We start from the raw sequence: 14,991 nt of genomic DNA on the forward strand, positions 1-14,991 counted from the left end.
AAATCCCAAAGGACTCAGCTAAGGAAAAGTACCTGGGATCTTCCTCCGACTCCCACGAGAGTTTCTCCTTGGTATCAGAGAGCACTTCCCTCAGTGACTTCCGAGACTGGACCTGCCTCGACGTCGAAGACCCGTGGTCTCAATGGCGATGTTGAGGGGCTGACTCCCGCACAGACAGCAGCGAAGCTTCCTCCAGCGAGATCGATGGGGAGGCGACCTGGATGGCAGCCAATACCGGAACCGCAAGCGGCACTGAGCTCTGGGACCTCACCACAGGTGGAGAACCAGACACAGCTACAGCAAACGACGCGGTAGGCGCAAGCACCCCCGATGCAGATTGCTGCAGCAGTCCCTCCAGAAGGAAGGCCCGGATGCGCTCGTTGAGAGCCGCCATCGGTAAGGGTTGCGGGGCCGGTGGAGAAGTTGGTGGCAGAGTCACCTGGGGTTTGGGAATAGGAACTGGACTGCTGAGAGACCGAAACATCGGCACCTACTCTATGGAGGAGGAGCGGTCCTCTCGACATCGACACTTCTCGGGTGCTGATTCCCTCAGCACTCCGGAGCTCCCGGCACCATGGGTGGAGGAAGAACAGGGTCTGTGCTTCTTAGCCTTCGCTTGATGTACCTCACCGAGGCTCCTCAGTGCAGAGGACGACATCGAATCCCCACGTCGCCTCGGGGTTGGGTCAGACGATGGACGGTCCCGGGAGGCCTACATAGCAGGAGACCTTGAGACAGGTGGAGACCCACTCGATGCCTCACTGCTCCCAGCGTGTCTTAGCCTATCAGCACCATGCCTACCTCCACTCCCGTAGATGCGTCCCTTGATGTCGACACCGAAGGACCGGACCAAGCCCCATGTGTATTCCTTCCTATACTAGGCCTGTAATATGGCTCTGCTGGCCCTCAGTTTTCCTAGCCTTGCTGTTCTCAGCATATTTTTAGTTTCTTCCTGCAGCTGCATGTAAGCCACAGTGCTTTCTCAGTAAATGTTACATGTCAAGGTGACACTTGGGAGGAACTAAGGCTATGTGGCCCATATATGGCACATAGAATTGGATATAACCTTGGTGGTGATGAAAGACTGAGGACCCAGCTGGCTCCAAGATGCTCCAATGGAAATATGTGTTCAGAGAAGACACCAGGTGTTTCATACTACTTATTTGTTAGATGGTTTTCCATGCTGTGAGCATGCTTTACTGATGAGGAATTAGCCAATTGCCACAAAGTATGCATGTGAACACCAGTAGGAGAGGATGGAAGAATACAGGAAATTGCCATTTTTGTATATTACTATATTGTGTGATGGAAGGAAACAGGAAGATCCATATATGATCATAAGTTAGTTTAGGAGAAATCACATGATTTAGGAGAAACGAAACTTACAACAGTATATATGTGATGGCTAAGAAAGTTTTTGCTGAGCAGTTTTGTTATTCAAGTCTTTGCGCCTGGCTTTTCTGTGTGACAACCTGCTCCAGAGAGAACAATTATTTTGTATTGGCTTAGTGAAATACCAATAAAGATTTTTACTGGTTGCGCCTATAGTGAAGTTTGATTGTCTCTCTTATTCCAGTCTCTAGGGCTGAAGTGTCTTCCCCTCCCCAGGGGCAAGGGACAGGATTACACAACCAGAAAGCTTTTCTCTCTGGGCTTCTCGAGCCAGATGAGTCATTTTCTTCATACGAAGACAAAGGGCACAACGAGCTGGGCTATGGTCAGGCCCAAGGCACTGCATATACCACGAATGGGAACCTGTGCCTGAGATGATCCAGTTGCACCAAATAAAGCATTTAAAGCCGTTGGGAGTCTTCAATGACATGGAAGGGAAGACAGCACCAGCTAAATCAAAAGTAACGATTGTGCCAAGAAAAAGGGCACAAAAAGAGAAAAGGATCCAGCCAAAAAGCGGATGCATCGGAAAATAAAGGAAACTTAACGCAGAAAATAAAACTAAAGAAAACTAAGAGAATCACTTTTTTTTTTTTTTTAAACAAAATGAAGGGGAAAAAACCCCACAAAGGAAACGAGGAAAAACTCGGAAGGCACTACCAAAAAACGGTCAAGGATCTTTCCCAGGCACAAAGAAAATCACCGCTGCTCCTCGCGCACAAGAAAAAAAAAACTGAGGAGCGCAGGAAGGCACTCGGCGCATGCACAGTTGGATGTGTGGTGCACTCAGAAGGCTCCAGCAAAAGTTTTTGCTATTTCAAATGCCGGTTCCCGGGCTGTCGCGGATCGCCGACCCACTTGTGAGGATTATTCAACCTGCTTATCTTTGGAGAATGACTGCTTTTCCTCGGAGAAATAGGGGTTCTCAGAAGAATGAAAATATAGAGTGTGTCTACAAAATGTGAGAGAAAAAAGGAAAATGGTTAGGACAAAGGCACAAACAGAAGAAAGGGTAGCTAAAATAGTAATGCAAGGTGTCAAGACATTGTTAAAATACGTAAAAAACATTGGGAATAGGAAGTGACGTCACAGTGCCGAACGGCTGCCTGAACTGAAAGCTCCCACACCCTCCTATCTTTAAAGGCTTTATTCACCCTCTTCCATATACATTTCGCCCTTATTTGAAGAAGCAGAGGCGAAGGCAAGACTCGAAGCTAAGAGGAGTAAGAGCGTGTCGCAATCCCGTAAAGACCCTGAGCGCCATGCAGCGAAGCAAACCACCAAAGGCCCACGGCACCACGTGTCCCCGGCTCCTCTCTCGCACTCAGATTCGGATTCGGCGGCATCTCAGTCGGAGTTGCGCCCTGTTGTTGCGACACGAGACATACCGAGAGAGCTAGCTAAATCTCTCCAAACTATAAGAGAGGAGATTAAATCCTCTATGAATGAAATACTTGTGAAGATGGAGATTTTAAGCACCAACCTGAAAGAGTTGGGTGGCCACGTGGAGGATCTAGAGGGCCGAGTGGAGGAGCAAGCGGTGCAATTCACTGATCTAGCTTCGAAGGTGGATTTGGTTTCTTCTCAATACTCTGATCTCCAATTTAAAGTTGACGACCTGGAGAATCGCAGTAGAAGGTGCAACCTTCGTTTCCTTGGCGTTCCCGAGTGAGGGGAGGTGGAGGATGTCCCATCAGTTGTTCAGGTCCTATGTGCAAAGCTGCTGGACATGGATCTGTCTGAGGAGCCAATTAAGACTGACAGAGCACATTGGGCTTTTGGAAAACCACTGGACAATAGACCGCGAGACATCATTGCTAAATTTGCTTCCTTGGCTGCACGAGAGCGTTTGCTAAAAAAAAAAAAGGCCTGTCAACTGTCATATGTGGATTACAATGAGGCTAAAGTTCAGATTTTCTAGGACTTATCAGCCTTTACGCTATCCCAAAGGCGCCTCATGAAGCCAGCTCTGGAAGTTCTAACCAAGGGGAAGATTTCCTACAGATGGGCTTTTCCGTTTGCCCTGCTTTTCACTCTAGAGGGGAAATTGTATTGTGTCCGCCATCTTTTGGAGGCATGGAAGGCTTTGCACGAGGCAGGATTGTCCCAGTCATCTGTCCCCCTGGTGGAAATAGCCACCTCTACAAAGGATCGCTTGCAAAAATCGAAGCGGTTTGCACTTAAGTCGAGGATCTCTTCACATAATAATTGACTTTCTTATGGGACTACCAAATGATTTGCGCTTACTCATGTGTATGTTCTAATAAGTGTTGAACTGCTATTATCAATAGCTGCTTTTAGATAATACATGAATGTATGAAGGTTGCTTGTGCTGGGTGGGGGGTGGTTTGGGTGGGCTGGTTGGGTGAAATCTTTTCCTTTCTATTTTTTACCCATCTTGGTCTCCCTTGAGGCCATAGTTTGGTGTGTGATGGGAGGAGGGGTTGGGTGGTGGTGGGCGTTGATGGGGGGTCTGACGCAGAGTGTGAGTGGTGGGTGGGCTGCTTGAAAGTGGGAGCAGTGTCGGTGTGGAGTTGTGTGAAAGAGGTTGGGGAGGGGGGTGGGGGGGTGGTGTTGGAGAGGGGGGGGTTCCCCTTCTTCTTCCAACATGTTCTGGTCTGCTTGGTTTCCATGTTCTATCAGAGTTAACAAGCTTGCATTTTGAAGTTTAAATACGTGTGGACCTAAAGTTCTTGACATACAATGTCAAGGGTCTGAACTCTCATCAAAAGCTATTTAAGGAATTACTGTTCCATAAACCTCATGTTGTGTTTCTACAGGAGACTCATTTAAAGAGGGAACATGAAAAATATTTGACTCATCATCATTACCCATATGCCTATCGCGCTTCTGCTATGATGCATCGAAGAAACGGGGGTTGCAATCTTGCTTCACTCTTCCTTGCAGGTTCAGGTGTTGAAAACCAGGCGTGACCCTGCTGGTAGATTTTTGCTTTTACATGTATTATTGAATAATTTAGCTTTTACACTGGTCGCTGTTTACGCACCCAACGAATCTCAGGGGAAATGTTTAGTCAGGCTTGGCAAAGTTGTCCAATCTGATCCCTATGGTAAACTGGTATTAAGAGACGACTTTAACACATCTTTTATTTATTTATTTATTAGGATTTATTTACCACCTTTTTGAAAGAATTCACTCAAGGCGGTGTACAGCAAGAATAGATCAAACATGACCAGTAGGCAATTAGAGCAGTAAAAATATTCGAACAACAATACAAAGTATGGCATGGTATACTACTTTTAGCTATCTATCTCTCTATTTTTCCTTAATTAGGTACCTTGGCTTCCTATGTTCTATATCTATCTTGTTCCAAGGTTAAACGTATGTAATGACCCAGACCTCCAATATTGCAGTAGATTTCTATATCAAGTAGACCTCAATACCTCCACCCCTGGTCTAACACCACATTGGTGAAATAGAACCTTTATATAAAGGATTCCAGGGATTCTGTGGGGTTAATTCCTATCATAGGTCATAATTTTATTCAAAAGATTAAATTTATGTTTTACCAACAAGCAACTCTGGAGAAGAATAAACTGAATTCAGTTAAGTGCAATTTTAAAGGGACGGAAGTAAAAGATGAATAATTATAGAAAATAGAAAATGAAAGTATCAAGATAAGGGGTCTCCGTGTAAACATTGGAGTTATGATATTTTTATGTAAGATGTGAAAGTATGTGTTGATTAAGACCAGCCAATATAATTATTAGCAGTTGCTTGTTGGTAAAACATAAATTTAATCTTTTGAATAAAATTATGACCTATGATAGGAATTAACCCCACAGAATCCCTGGAATCCTTTATATAAAGGTTCTATTTCACCAATGTGGTGTTAGACCAGGGGTGGAGGTATTGAGGTCTACTTGATATAGAAATCTACTGCAATATTGGAGGTCTGGGTCATTACATACGTTTAACCTTGGAACAAGATAGATATAGAACATGGTATACTACTTGCAATGACAACACAATATGTACTAGAACACTATAATTGGTAGTGAGGGGTAAGGCAAAGTTGTAACATATAGATGAGTAAGAAAGTAGGAAGAATTAGAAAGTAAGGTGATTGATTTGAAGAAAGTTACATGTGAGGTCAGAGATGTGGTTAAATATCATCTCAGCTAAGGTAGGAGTGGATAAACATGTCCCGCTATGGATAGGTCTGGTGCAGTATTGGGAATCGATGTTAAAAACTCTAAAGCGCTGGTTTACCTACCCGAGCTTTAACCATGTGCAATGTGTGGCAACTACATCATCCATAGGAATGGGACTATTCCTTTTATTCCCATTCTCATGATTCTTACTCCCATACTGACCATTTGCTAATTGATATCTCTGATTCAGAGGGGTTGCCTCTCAGGTATTGGCCCCATTACTATTTCGGATAATTCTCCGACCTGGGTCCAGCTTTCATCCTTTTGTGAGGAAGACAGGGATAGTAGGTGGACTTTAAACGTCTCCTTGCTGAAGGAGGATAAGATTTTAGCCAACTATCGCACACTCTATAGGGAATATCTTAACATTAATTTGAACTCGGGTCCTTCTCTGGGGATTGTTTGGGATGCCTTAAAGGCTGTAATGAGGGCTTTTTTCTTAAAACAGGCAAGCACTCAGGCTTGAGCCAGGCGAAAGGAAGTTGCTGACTGCATCTCACAATTGTCTCATTTGGAGGATCTTCATAAGTCTTCTCACTCGATCTCTATTCTGAGGCAAATCCAAGCTCTCTGGTTAAGATAAATATTTACTCGGACCAATTGCACTTTATCCGGGGTCAACAACAGCAACTTCAGTACTTTAATCACAATAAGCCCAGTTGTTCATTGGCCCTTAAACTGAGGCAGCAAAGATTTGATCGTACTATTCTTCGGATTGGAGACAGTAAGAATACAGTGCTGACTAAGTCTTCTTTGATTTGTCAGCAATTCCAGTCCTTCTACCAGTGTTTATACTCGGCCGATTCTACGATTCACCCGGATGCTACTGGGGCCTTTTTATCATCCCAGGACCTTCCTTCTTTGACAGAGGAGCAACATTGTCAGATGGCCTCATCTAAGTGGATGAAGTTGTTAAAGTTATTAAGGATCTGCCCACTGGGAAGGCATCTGGCTTGGATGGTTTACCAAATGACTTTTACAGGACTTTTAGAGGGGAGCTTGCTCCCCTCTTGGTCAAGATTCTTAATGGAGTCCGGGAAGGGGAGGTTTTACCTCCCTCTATGATGAAAGCCTGGATAGCAGTGATTCCGAAGCCAGGCAAAGACAAGATGGACTGTGCCTCCTACTGTCCTATCTCCATTCTTAATTGTGATGTTAAAATTATAGCTAAGATCCTAGCGAATCAACTAGCGAAAGTTCTTCCTGATCTAACCCATCCTGATCAAGTTGGGTTTGTTCCCCAAAGACAAGCTAAAGATAACGTTTGCCGAATGGTTAATTTGTTGCATGTAGCTACAAAGTCAAAACCCCCCTTGTTTGATTGCGTCCATTGGCCTTTCATGATCAGTGTTATGGAGTGATTGGGATTTGGGTCGGGATTTAGGGATTGGACTCAAGCTGTTTACAACTCTCCTAGAGCGTGTGTGCGAATTAATGGGGGCAATTCTCCTACGTTCCCTTTGTCTAGGGGGACACGCCAAGGATGTCCTCTCTTGCTGATGCTATTTGCCTTGGTTATGGAACCCCTCGCTATTGCTATTCGCTCTAATCCTAATATCTCGGGCATTATGGTGGGTGGTCAGGAATACAAGTTGGCAATGTTTGCTGATGATATCTTGCTTTCCTTAACCAAACCGTTACTCTCCATGCCTAACTTAATTAAACTTTTAGCGGACTATTACTCCGTTTCGGGATTCAAGCTCAATATGACTAAATCGGAAGCTATAGCTATTGGTACTTCTAGTGTGATTTTAAAATCTATACAAGCCTTCCCTTTTCAGTGGGTAACCCAAGGTATCAAGTATTTGGGGGTTCATCTTACCAAGAACTTTTCTGATTTGTTTTCCGCTACCCTCCCCTCTTGTGGGAACTATACAAAGATCTGGAGGCTTGGGGTTCCATTGAGTTATCATGGTTTGGACGGATTGCTACTCTGAAAATGAACGTGTTGACGCGTTTGATGTATCTCTTCCAGGTTCTCCCTCTTCATTTGTCTCGTAACTTTCTCTCAGGTTTCCAAGATCGCCCTCTTTGCTTCATTTGGTCTAATAAAAGGCCACGTCTCTCTAGAACATTGCTGTATCGGGATCAGAAAAAGGGTGGTTTGGGTGTTCCGAACGTGTATTGATATTACAAAGCTGAACAGGCTCGGGCTGCTATTGAATGGTTTCATGCGAGCCCCCAGAAGCGGTGGATCAGGTTGAAACAGGACTCGGCAGGCTCGTGCCCTTTGCGTACATCAATGTGGCTTCCTCGGAGATATCATTCACTGGGTAGGGATGTTTGTCCCTCGATTTCGACAACTTTTTACTATTGGGATAGTTTATTTGCCAAGCCTGATTTGGTCCTTTCCAAACTTACACCAGTAACAAATAAACCCCTTTTCCCACCTGGTCTTGAACCAGGGCCTTTCTCGGATTGGTTTTCCGCAGGTCTAGAGACCTGGGGTCAATTTTTTGATGAAGAGCCTTTATTCCACTCAATACTTTGGCTGAAACATATGCAATTTCTCCTAAGGATGTTTTTGCTTATACTCAAGTGAAACATTTTCTTTCTGCTGTTGAAATAAAGGCCAAGGTAATTCAAGAGGACTCCATTTTGGAAGATTTGTGTGAGGAGTCTAAAGGAACAAGGAGTCTTTATCACTTGCTTATATACTTATCAGCGTAGGCAGGTGCAGCCTCCCGTTGTGCATCGTTTACGCTGGCATCGGGAGCTGGGCTTGACATTGGGGGGTGATGATTGGAATTTTATGGAATACGCTTTATCGAGGATTTCTATTTCTGTTCCTTTTAAAGAAAATGCTGTAAAAGTTTTATATCGTTGGTATTTGACTCCAGCGCACCTTCATCACATGTTTCTGAAGGTATCCCTATTGTGTTGGAGGGAGTGTGGGCAGAAGGGTACTATGGGTCATCTCTGGTGGTCATGCATTAAGGCTCGGGCTTTCTGGAAAGCAATTCAACACAGACTCCAGAGTTGGCTCTCTAAGCCTATAAAGTGGTCACCTGAATTTTTTCTTTTTCCTAAGTAGAGAGGTGTGGTAGCCGTGTTAGTCCACTTTTAGAGGTAATCAATAGACATCAATCAAACAAAATAAAACATGGAAAAGAAAATAAGATGATATTTTTTATTGGACATAACTTAATACATTTCTTGATTAGCTTTCGAAGGTTGCCCTTCTCTGCAATCCTTGGTGATATGGTCTGAAGAAGCACAGCACCTGTAGCAAAGTCTGTACTTTGTGAGCAGTTCTCTACGTTCCTCCCATGGTTTCCTTAAGAACTCTCGACATTTTCTGAGCGGATGAGGCGTTCAGTGTATAGGGCATTGGCCTTACTACATCTCAGTCCTTATTGGTTCGCCATGCTATGTCGGCCGCTAGGGTCACTCTGGCCGCTCATTGGAAGTCTCCTCAGGTTCCTTCTTTGGTAAAATGGTTAAATAAGCTGTGGTACATTTGTGAAACGGAGAGGCTTTGGGACATAAATTGCAAAACTGTCCAAATGGAAAGCTATTTGGGAACCCTTTGTATCACATTGCTCGTGTTGAGAGTTTGTGGTTGGAAAGTGGGGGGGTGGTTGGTATCATGTAAAATCTTCCTACAAATCTTAGGAGTACTTTGTAAGCGAACTCTTTAGCTTTGAGAGATTAATACACTGTTTATTTGTTTCTGCTGTTCGTTTGAAATCACACAGTTTTATATATGCGCTGTATCTGCCTATGTTGATGGTTTGAAATCACACGGTTTTATATATGCGCTGTTATCTGCCTATGTTGATGGCTATGACTTATTTGCCTCTGTAATGTTTCTCAAAACCTAATAAAGACTTCTACAAATTAAAAAAAAACATTGAGAATGGGTAGGAAAACCAATGCCTTTAATTCTTTTTAATATTTGTTTCACATTGATCTAATTTCCAACAGTTTTTGGTTAACTGAAGAACTTTGTTGCAGCACACTTTTCTGGAACAGTTCTGTAATTCAGCTGCTGCATGCATAGGAGATCTTGGTTCAAATCTCAGATCCAACTCCTGCTGCTCTGGTCAGCAGGAGATGGAAGTACTACATGGGCAGTACTCACTGGCACAGAGAATGAGAGAGTCTTACTAACTGCATAACAGCAATGCCTACTCAGGTTCCAGAAAGCCTTTACTTCTGTAACTTCTAAGTGAAGATCTAGAGAGCAGTGGCTCAACTAGGTGGAAGCTATGAAGAGTTAAAGCAGAGAGAAAATCTGGCAGTTAAAAAAAAGTGCATGGTGTCAGTGGATGGTCCATTCACACTGGGTTGCAAATCAAACAGGCAGTAGAAAGTAGTCAAAACAAGAATGATTTTAAGTTTGCTTTAAAATTGATAAGTAGTATAATACATCAAAGACAAATAATGTTCCAGGATGTACCTTTGGCTTAATCTGCCCCACCGTGTAACATGATAAAATGAAGTAACATTAATTATTACCCTGCTGCTGCCAATTAAGCCCAGAAGCAAAAGAGAACCACAAAACATAGCAACAGACAACAGATTAAGACCAGCATGGTCCATTTAGTCTGCCCAACAAAGTGGCTGGTGTTATACCTGCCTCTCTGTGCAGAACATTTATTTTTGTTACATTTGTACCCCGCGCTTTCCCACTCATGGCAGGCTCAATGCGGCTTACATGGGGCAATGGAGGGTTAAGTGACTTGCCCAGAGTCACAAGGAGCTGCCTGTGCCTGAGATGGGAATTGAACTCAGTTCCTCAGTTCCCCAGGACCAAAGTCCACCACCCTAACCACTAGGCCACTCCTCCACTCGACATGAGAGTTTTCCCTTAATCAGAAGCACAGATTTTGTTGGCCACTGACCTGTCCAAGTTGTTCTCTAAGGCGTTCCTCTGTAACTCCCAGTGCTCTCATGCCCCTTGCCCGGCATGCTGACTGCAACTCCTTTACATTTAAGCTATCCACACCTTCTTCTGCAATCAACTATAAGAAGAAAACAATATAAATAGCAGGGAAATGACAATGCAAAGAACTTTTACTATGTTTTCTGCATGCTTAATATTGATTTGAAAACAATCATTACTGGCTGTTGTGAAATAAAGAGAGAAATAAAGGATATCCAGGTCTCTTGCTCTCAAGTATTTTCTTTTTTGTGTTCATTTGTTTCATTGAAAACCACAATTCTTTTACAACTTCCATTTAAGGAACACAACACTACTAAGTTGTCTGAGAGGATACTATTACTATATTGTACAACATATTTTTTCTCAAGGCACGAGAGAAAAAAAGGGGGGAGGAATATCCAAAATAGCATCTCCCAGGTGGCAGTGGGAATACTAAGCTCAAGTCTTTTTTCTGTATTTCCTTTCTGAAGATGGGGAAAAGAAAATGGAAAAGATGGACCTACACCAAAGAATATAGTTTACTCTCAACAAATCTCTACAATCCACAAGCTGCATCAGGGCAATCTGCTCCCAAGGTCACGTTAGGATCAGCCGCTCTGTTGGAACTTCATGCTACTCTGACTTCAGATGCAAGGGGACTCAAGAGGAATCTACAGTGGAGGTTCTCCAAGCAATCAGAGTACTCTTTAAACCAATGGGGTTTGTAGAAGATATACAAGCACGAGAAGGAGCTCCTCCCACCTCTGTCTTTGTGCACTATAGCTAACTGCAACAGAAGTACTTACTGTAGAGGAAAGTGGGGGGAAATGCGAGAGTAGAGGTTCTCAACTTTTCTTCCATTGTGGCACACCAGAAAGACGATGTTCATATTCATGACACACTGAACAACACTACAGTTCATGAATGATATATATAAGGGATTTTTTTTGTTCAGCCATTATTGCTGAAAACAATGCAGAGAAAGGTGGTGACTAGTGCTGTCCAATTTGCGATTCGAACAGATTTTTTTTTTTATTTTTTAGAAAAACGAATTTGGATGGTTCTATTCACCCGTGTACCTTTTGAAACTGTTGTACTTTGCTGGCAGCGAGCACGAGAAGCCAGCAACATTGCTCACGCCATTCACATAGCCTTCCCAGTGACATGACTTCATGCTTTTTGCAGAGGCGGGAATACGCCGGAGAGAAGGCCGTGGGGCCAACAGGAGCGGTGTTGGTTGCTCCTGGTCACTGCTAGAGAAGACAGGGCCCATCTAGCAAGGGCAGTTTCTTGTGGCAAGAAAAAATTCCGTTCATAAGACTGCTGTGGCTTTGAGATGCATCCACCAATAAGGAAAGAGAGACCTTCAACGAGTGGATGAATCTGAAAATTAGCTCAGCGCAAAACTGCTTAGGCTCCCACCCTGAACAGTGAAGCTTGTTTGAAAGTCTCATCTCCTCCTGGCAGATCAGACAGGATCACTGTTACCAGGTCATACACGTGCCCTCCTTGCACTGACTTTCCTTCTAATCATGACAAACCAAAGATTTTCCGGTAAGTACTTCATCTCACTGCAGAGCTTTTAGCATGTTCATGTTTGAAAAACAAATCATGCTTTCTTTAATTGTGTCAGAATAAGAGAAGCTTCTGTATTAAATGATACAGAAAATCCCACAAAGCAGAACACTCTTTAGAAATAATGCATTTCATTAAAATTGTTGAAATAAGGAGAAATAATTTACAAACGTGGAAACTGAGGCAAATTATTTTCAACACCGGAATATCTTCTGTACTTTAGGACAGGCTTCTCTTTGGCTATAGTCCATTGCTGTATATAATTATACCTTTGGTTAACTTCAGGAGCACTTTTACAAAATAGCTGTGCATTTAGGAGTCATCTGCTGAAAGAGTAACTATGAAAAACTGTATTCAACATATAATTGTGGGCACAAAAGTACATTTTTTTCAAGCAAGATTCAATATGAGATCCCAATAAATTAGGGGTTTGCAGCCCTCCTCCTCTGCATGCACTTTAATAATACAAAGTTTAATCTCTGCAGTATAGAGCTGAATATCTCATTTTTTGGCATAAGAAAAATTATGGCAGGATGAATATATCTGGATGGGTAGATGTGAGGCTGAAGGAGTTTAATGTGAGCAAGTGAAAGGTGATGCATGTGGGAAAAAAGAACCCGAAAGCGAATGCTACATACCTGTAGAAGGTATTCTCCGAGGACAGCAGGCTGATTGTTCTCACTGATGGGGTGACGTCCACGGCAGCCCCTCCAATCGGAAACTTCACTAGCAAAGGCCTTTGCTAGTCCTCGCGCGCCCATGCGCACCGCGCATGCGCGGCCGTCTTCCCGCCCGAACCGGCTCGTGTTCGTCAGTCCCGTATGTAGCAAGACAAATACAAGGGAAGACACAACTCCAAAGGGGAGGCGGGCGGGTTTGTGAGAACAATCAGCCTGCTGTCCTCGGAGAATACCTTCTACAGGTATGTAGCATTCGCTTTCTCCGAGGACAAGCAGGCTGCTTGTTCTCACTGATGGGGTATCCCTAGCCCCCAGGCTCACTCAAAACAACAACCATGGTCAATTGGGCCTCGCAACAGCGAGGACATAACTGAGATTGACCTAAAAAATTTACCAACTAACTGAGAGTGCAGCCTGGAACAGAACAAACATGGGCCTAGGGGGGTGGAGTTGGATTCTAAACCCCGAACAGATTCTGAAGCACTGACTGCCCGAACCGACTGTCGCGTCGGGTATCCTGCTGCAGGCAGTAATGAGATGTGAATGTGTGGACAGATGACCACGTCGCAGCTTTGCAAATCTCTTCAATAGTGGCTGACTTCAAGTGGGCTACCGACGCTGCCATGGCTCTAACATTATGAGCCGTGACATGACCCTCAAGAGCCAGCCCAGCCTGGGCGTAAGTGAAGGAAATGCAATCTGCTAGCCAATTGGATATGGTGCGTTTTCCCACAGCCACTCCCCTCCTGTTGGGAATCAAAAGAAACAAACAATTGGGCGGACTGTCTGTTGGGCTGTGTCCGCTCCAGATAGAAGGCCAATGCTCTCTTGCAGTCCAATGTGTGCAGCTGACGTTCAGCAGGGCAGGAATGAGGACGGGGAAAGAATGTTGGCAAGACAATTGACTGGTTCAGATGAAACTCCGACACAACCTTGGCAAGAACTTAGGGTGAGTGCGGAGGACTACTCTGTTATGATGAAATTTGGTGTAAGGGGCCTGGGCTACCAGGGCCTGAAGCTCACTGACTCTACGAGCTGAAGTAACTGCCACCAAGAAAATGACCTTCCAGGTCAAGTACTTCAGATGGCAGGAATTCAATGGCTCAAAAGGAGGTTTCATCAGCTGGGTGAGAACGACATTGAGATCCCATGACACTGTAGGAGGCTTGACAGGGGGCTTTGACAAAAGCAAACCTCTCATGAAGCGAACAACTAAAGGCTGTCCTGAGATCGGCTTACCTTCCACACGGTAATGGTATGCACTGATTGCACTAAGGTGAACCCTTACAGAGTTGGTCTTGAGACCAGACTCAGACAAGTGCAGAAGGTATTCAAGCAGGGTCTGTGTAGGACAAGAGCGAGGATCTAGGGCCTTGCTGTCACACCAGACGGCAAACCTCCTCCACAGAAAGAAGTAACTCCTCTTAGTGGAATCTTTCCTGGAAGCAAGCAAGATGCGGGAGACACCCTCTGACAAACCCAAAGAGGCAAAGTCTACGCTCTCAACATCCAGGCCGTGAGAGCTAGGGACCGGAGGTAGAGGATGCAGAAGCGCCCCTTCGTCCTGTGTGATGAGGGTCGGAAAACACTCCAATCTCCACGGTTCTTCGGAGGACAACTCCAGAAGAAGAGGGAACCAGATCTGACGCGGCCAAATAGGAGCAATCAGAATCATGGTACCTCGGTCTTCCTTGAGTTTCAACAAAGTCTTCCCCACCAGAGGTATGGGAGGATAAGCATACAGCAGACCCTCCCCCCAGTCCAGGAGGAAGGCATCCGATGCCAGTCTGCCGTGGGCCTGAAGCCTGGAACAGAACTGAGGGACTTTGTGGTTGGCTCGAGATGCGAAGAGATCTACCAAGGGGGTGCCCCACACCTGGAAGATCTGTCGCACTACACGGGAATTGAGCGACCACTCGTGAGGTTGCATAATCCTGCTCAACCTGTTGGCCAGACTGTTGTTTACGCCTGCCAGATATGTGGCTTGGAGCACCATGCCATGACGGCGAGCCCAGAGCCACATGCTGACGGCTTCCTGACACAGGGGGCGAGATCTGGTGCCCCCCTGCTTGTTGACGTAATACATGGCAACCTGGTTGTCTGTCTGAATTTGGATAATTTGGTGGGACAGCCGATCTCTGAAAGCCTTCAGAGCGTTCCAGATCGCTCGTAACTCCAGAAGATTGATCTGCAGATCGCGTTCCTGGAGGGACCAGCTTCCTTGGGTGTGGAGCCCCTCGACATGCGCTCCCCACCCCAGGAGAGACGCATCCGTGGTCAGCACTTTTTGTGGCTGAGGAAT

General features: G+C 44.8%; 1 protein-coding gene across 1 annotated transcript in view; it reads right to left on the bottom strand.

Moving 5' to 3' along the window:
* The window catches only part of LETM1 (leucine zipper and EF-hand containing transmembrane protein 1), a 289,282-nt gene that overhangs the window by 133,636 nt on the left and 140,655 nt on the right, over window positions 1-14,991 (bottom strand). Inside the window, 1 exon segment of the mRNA XM_030191105.1 lies at window positions 10,415-10,534. Coding sequence (XP_030046965.1) covers window positions 10,415-10,534 — 120 coding nt within the window.

The sequence above is a fragment of the Microcaecilia unicolor genome, chromosome 2, assembly GCF_901765095.1.
Source record: "Microcaecilia unicolor chromosome 2, aMicUni1.1, whole genome shotgun sequence".
NCBI classification, from domain to species: Eukaryota; Metazoa; Chordata; class Amphibia; order Gymnophiona; family Siphonopidae; genus Microcaecilia; species Microcaecilia unicolor.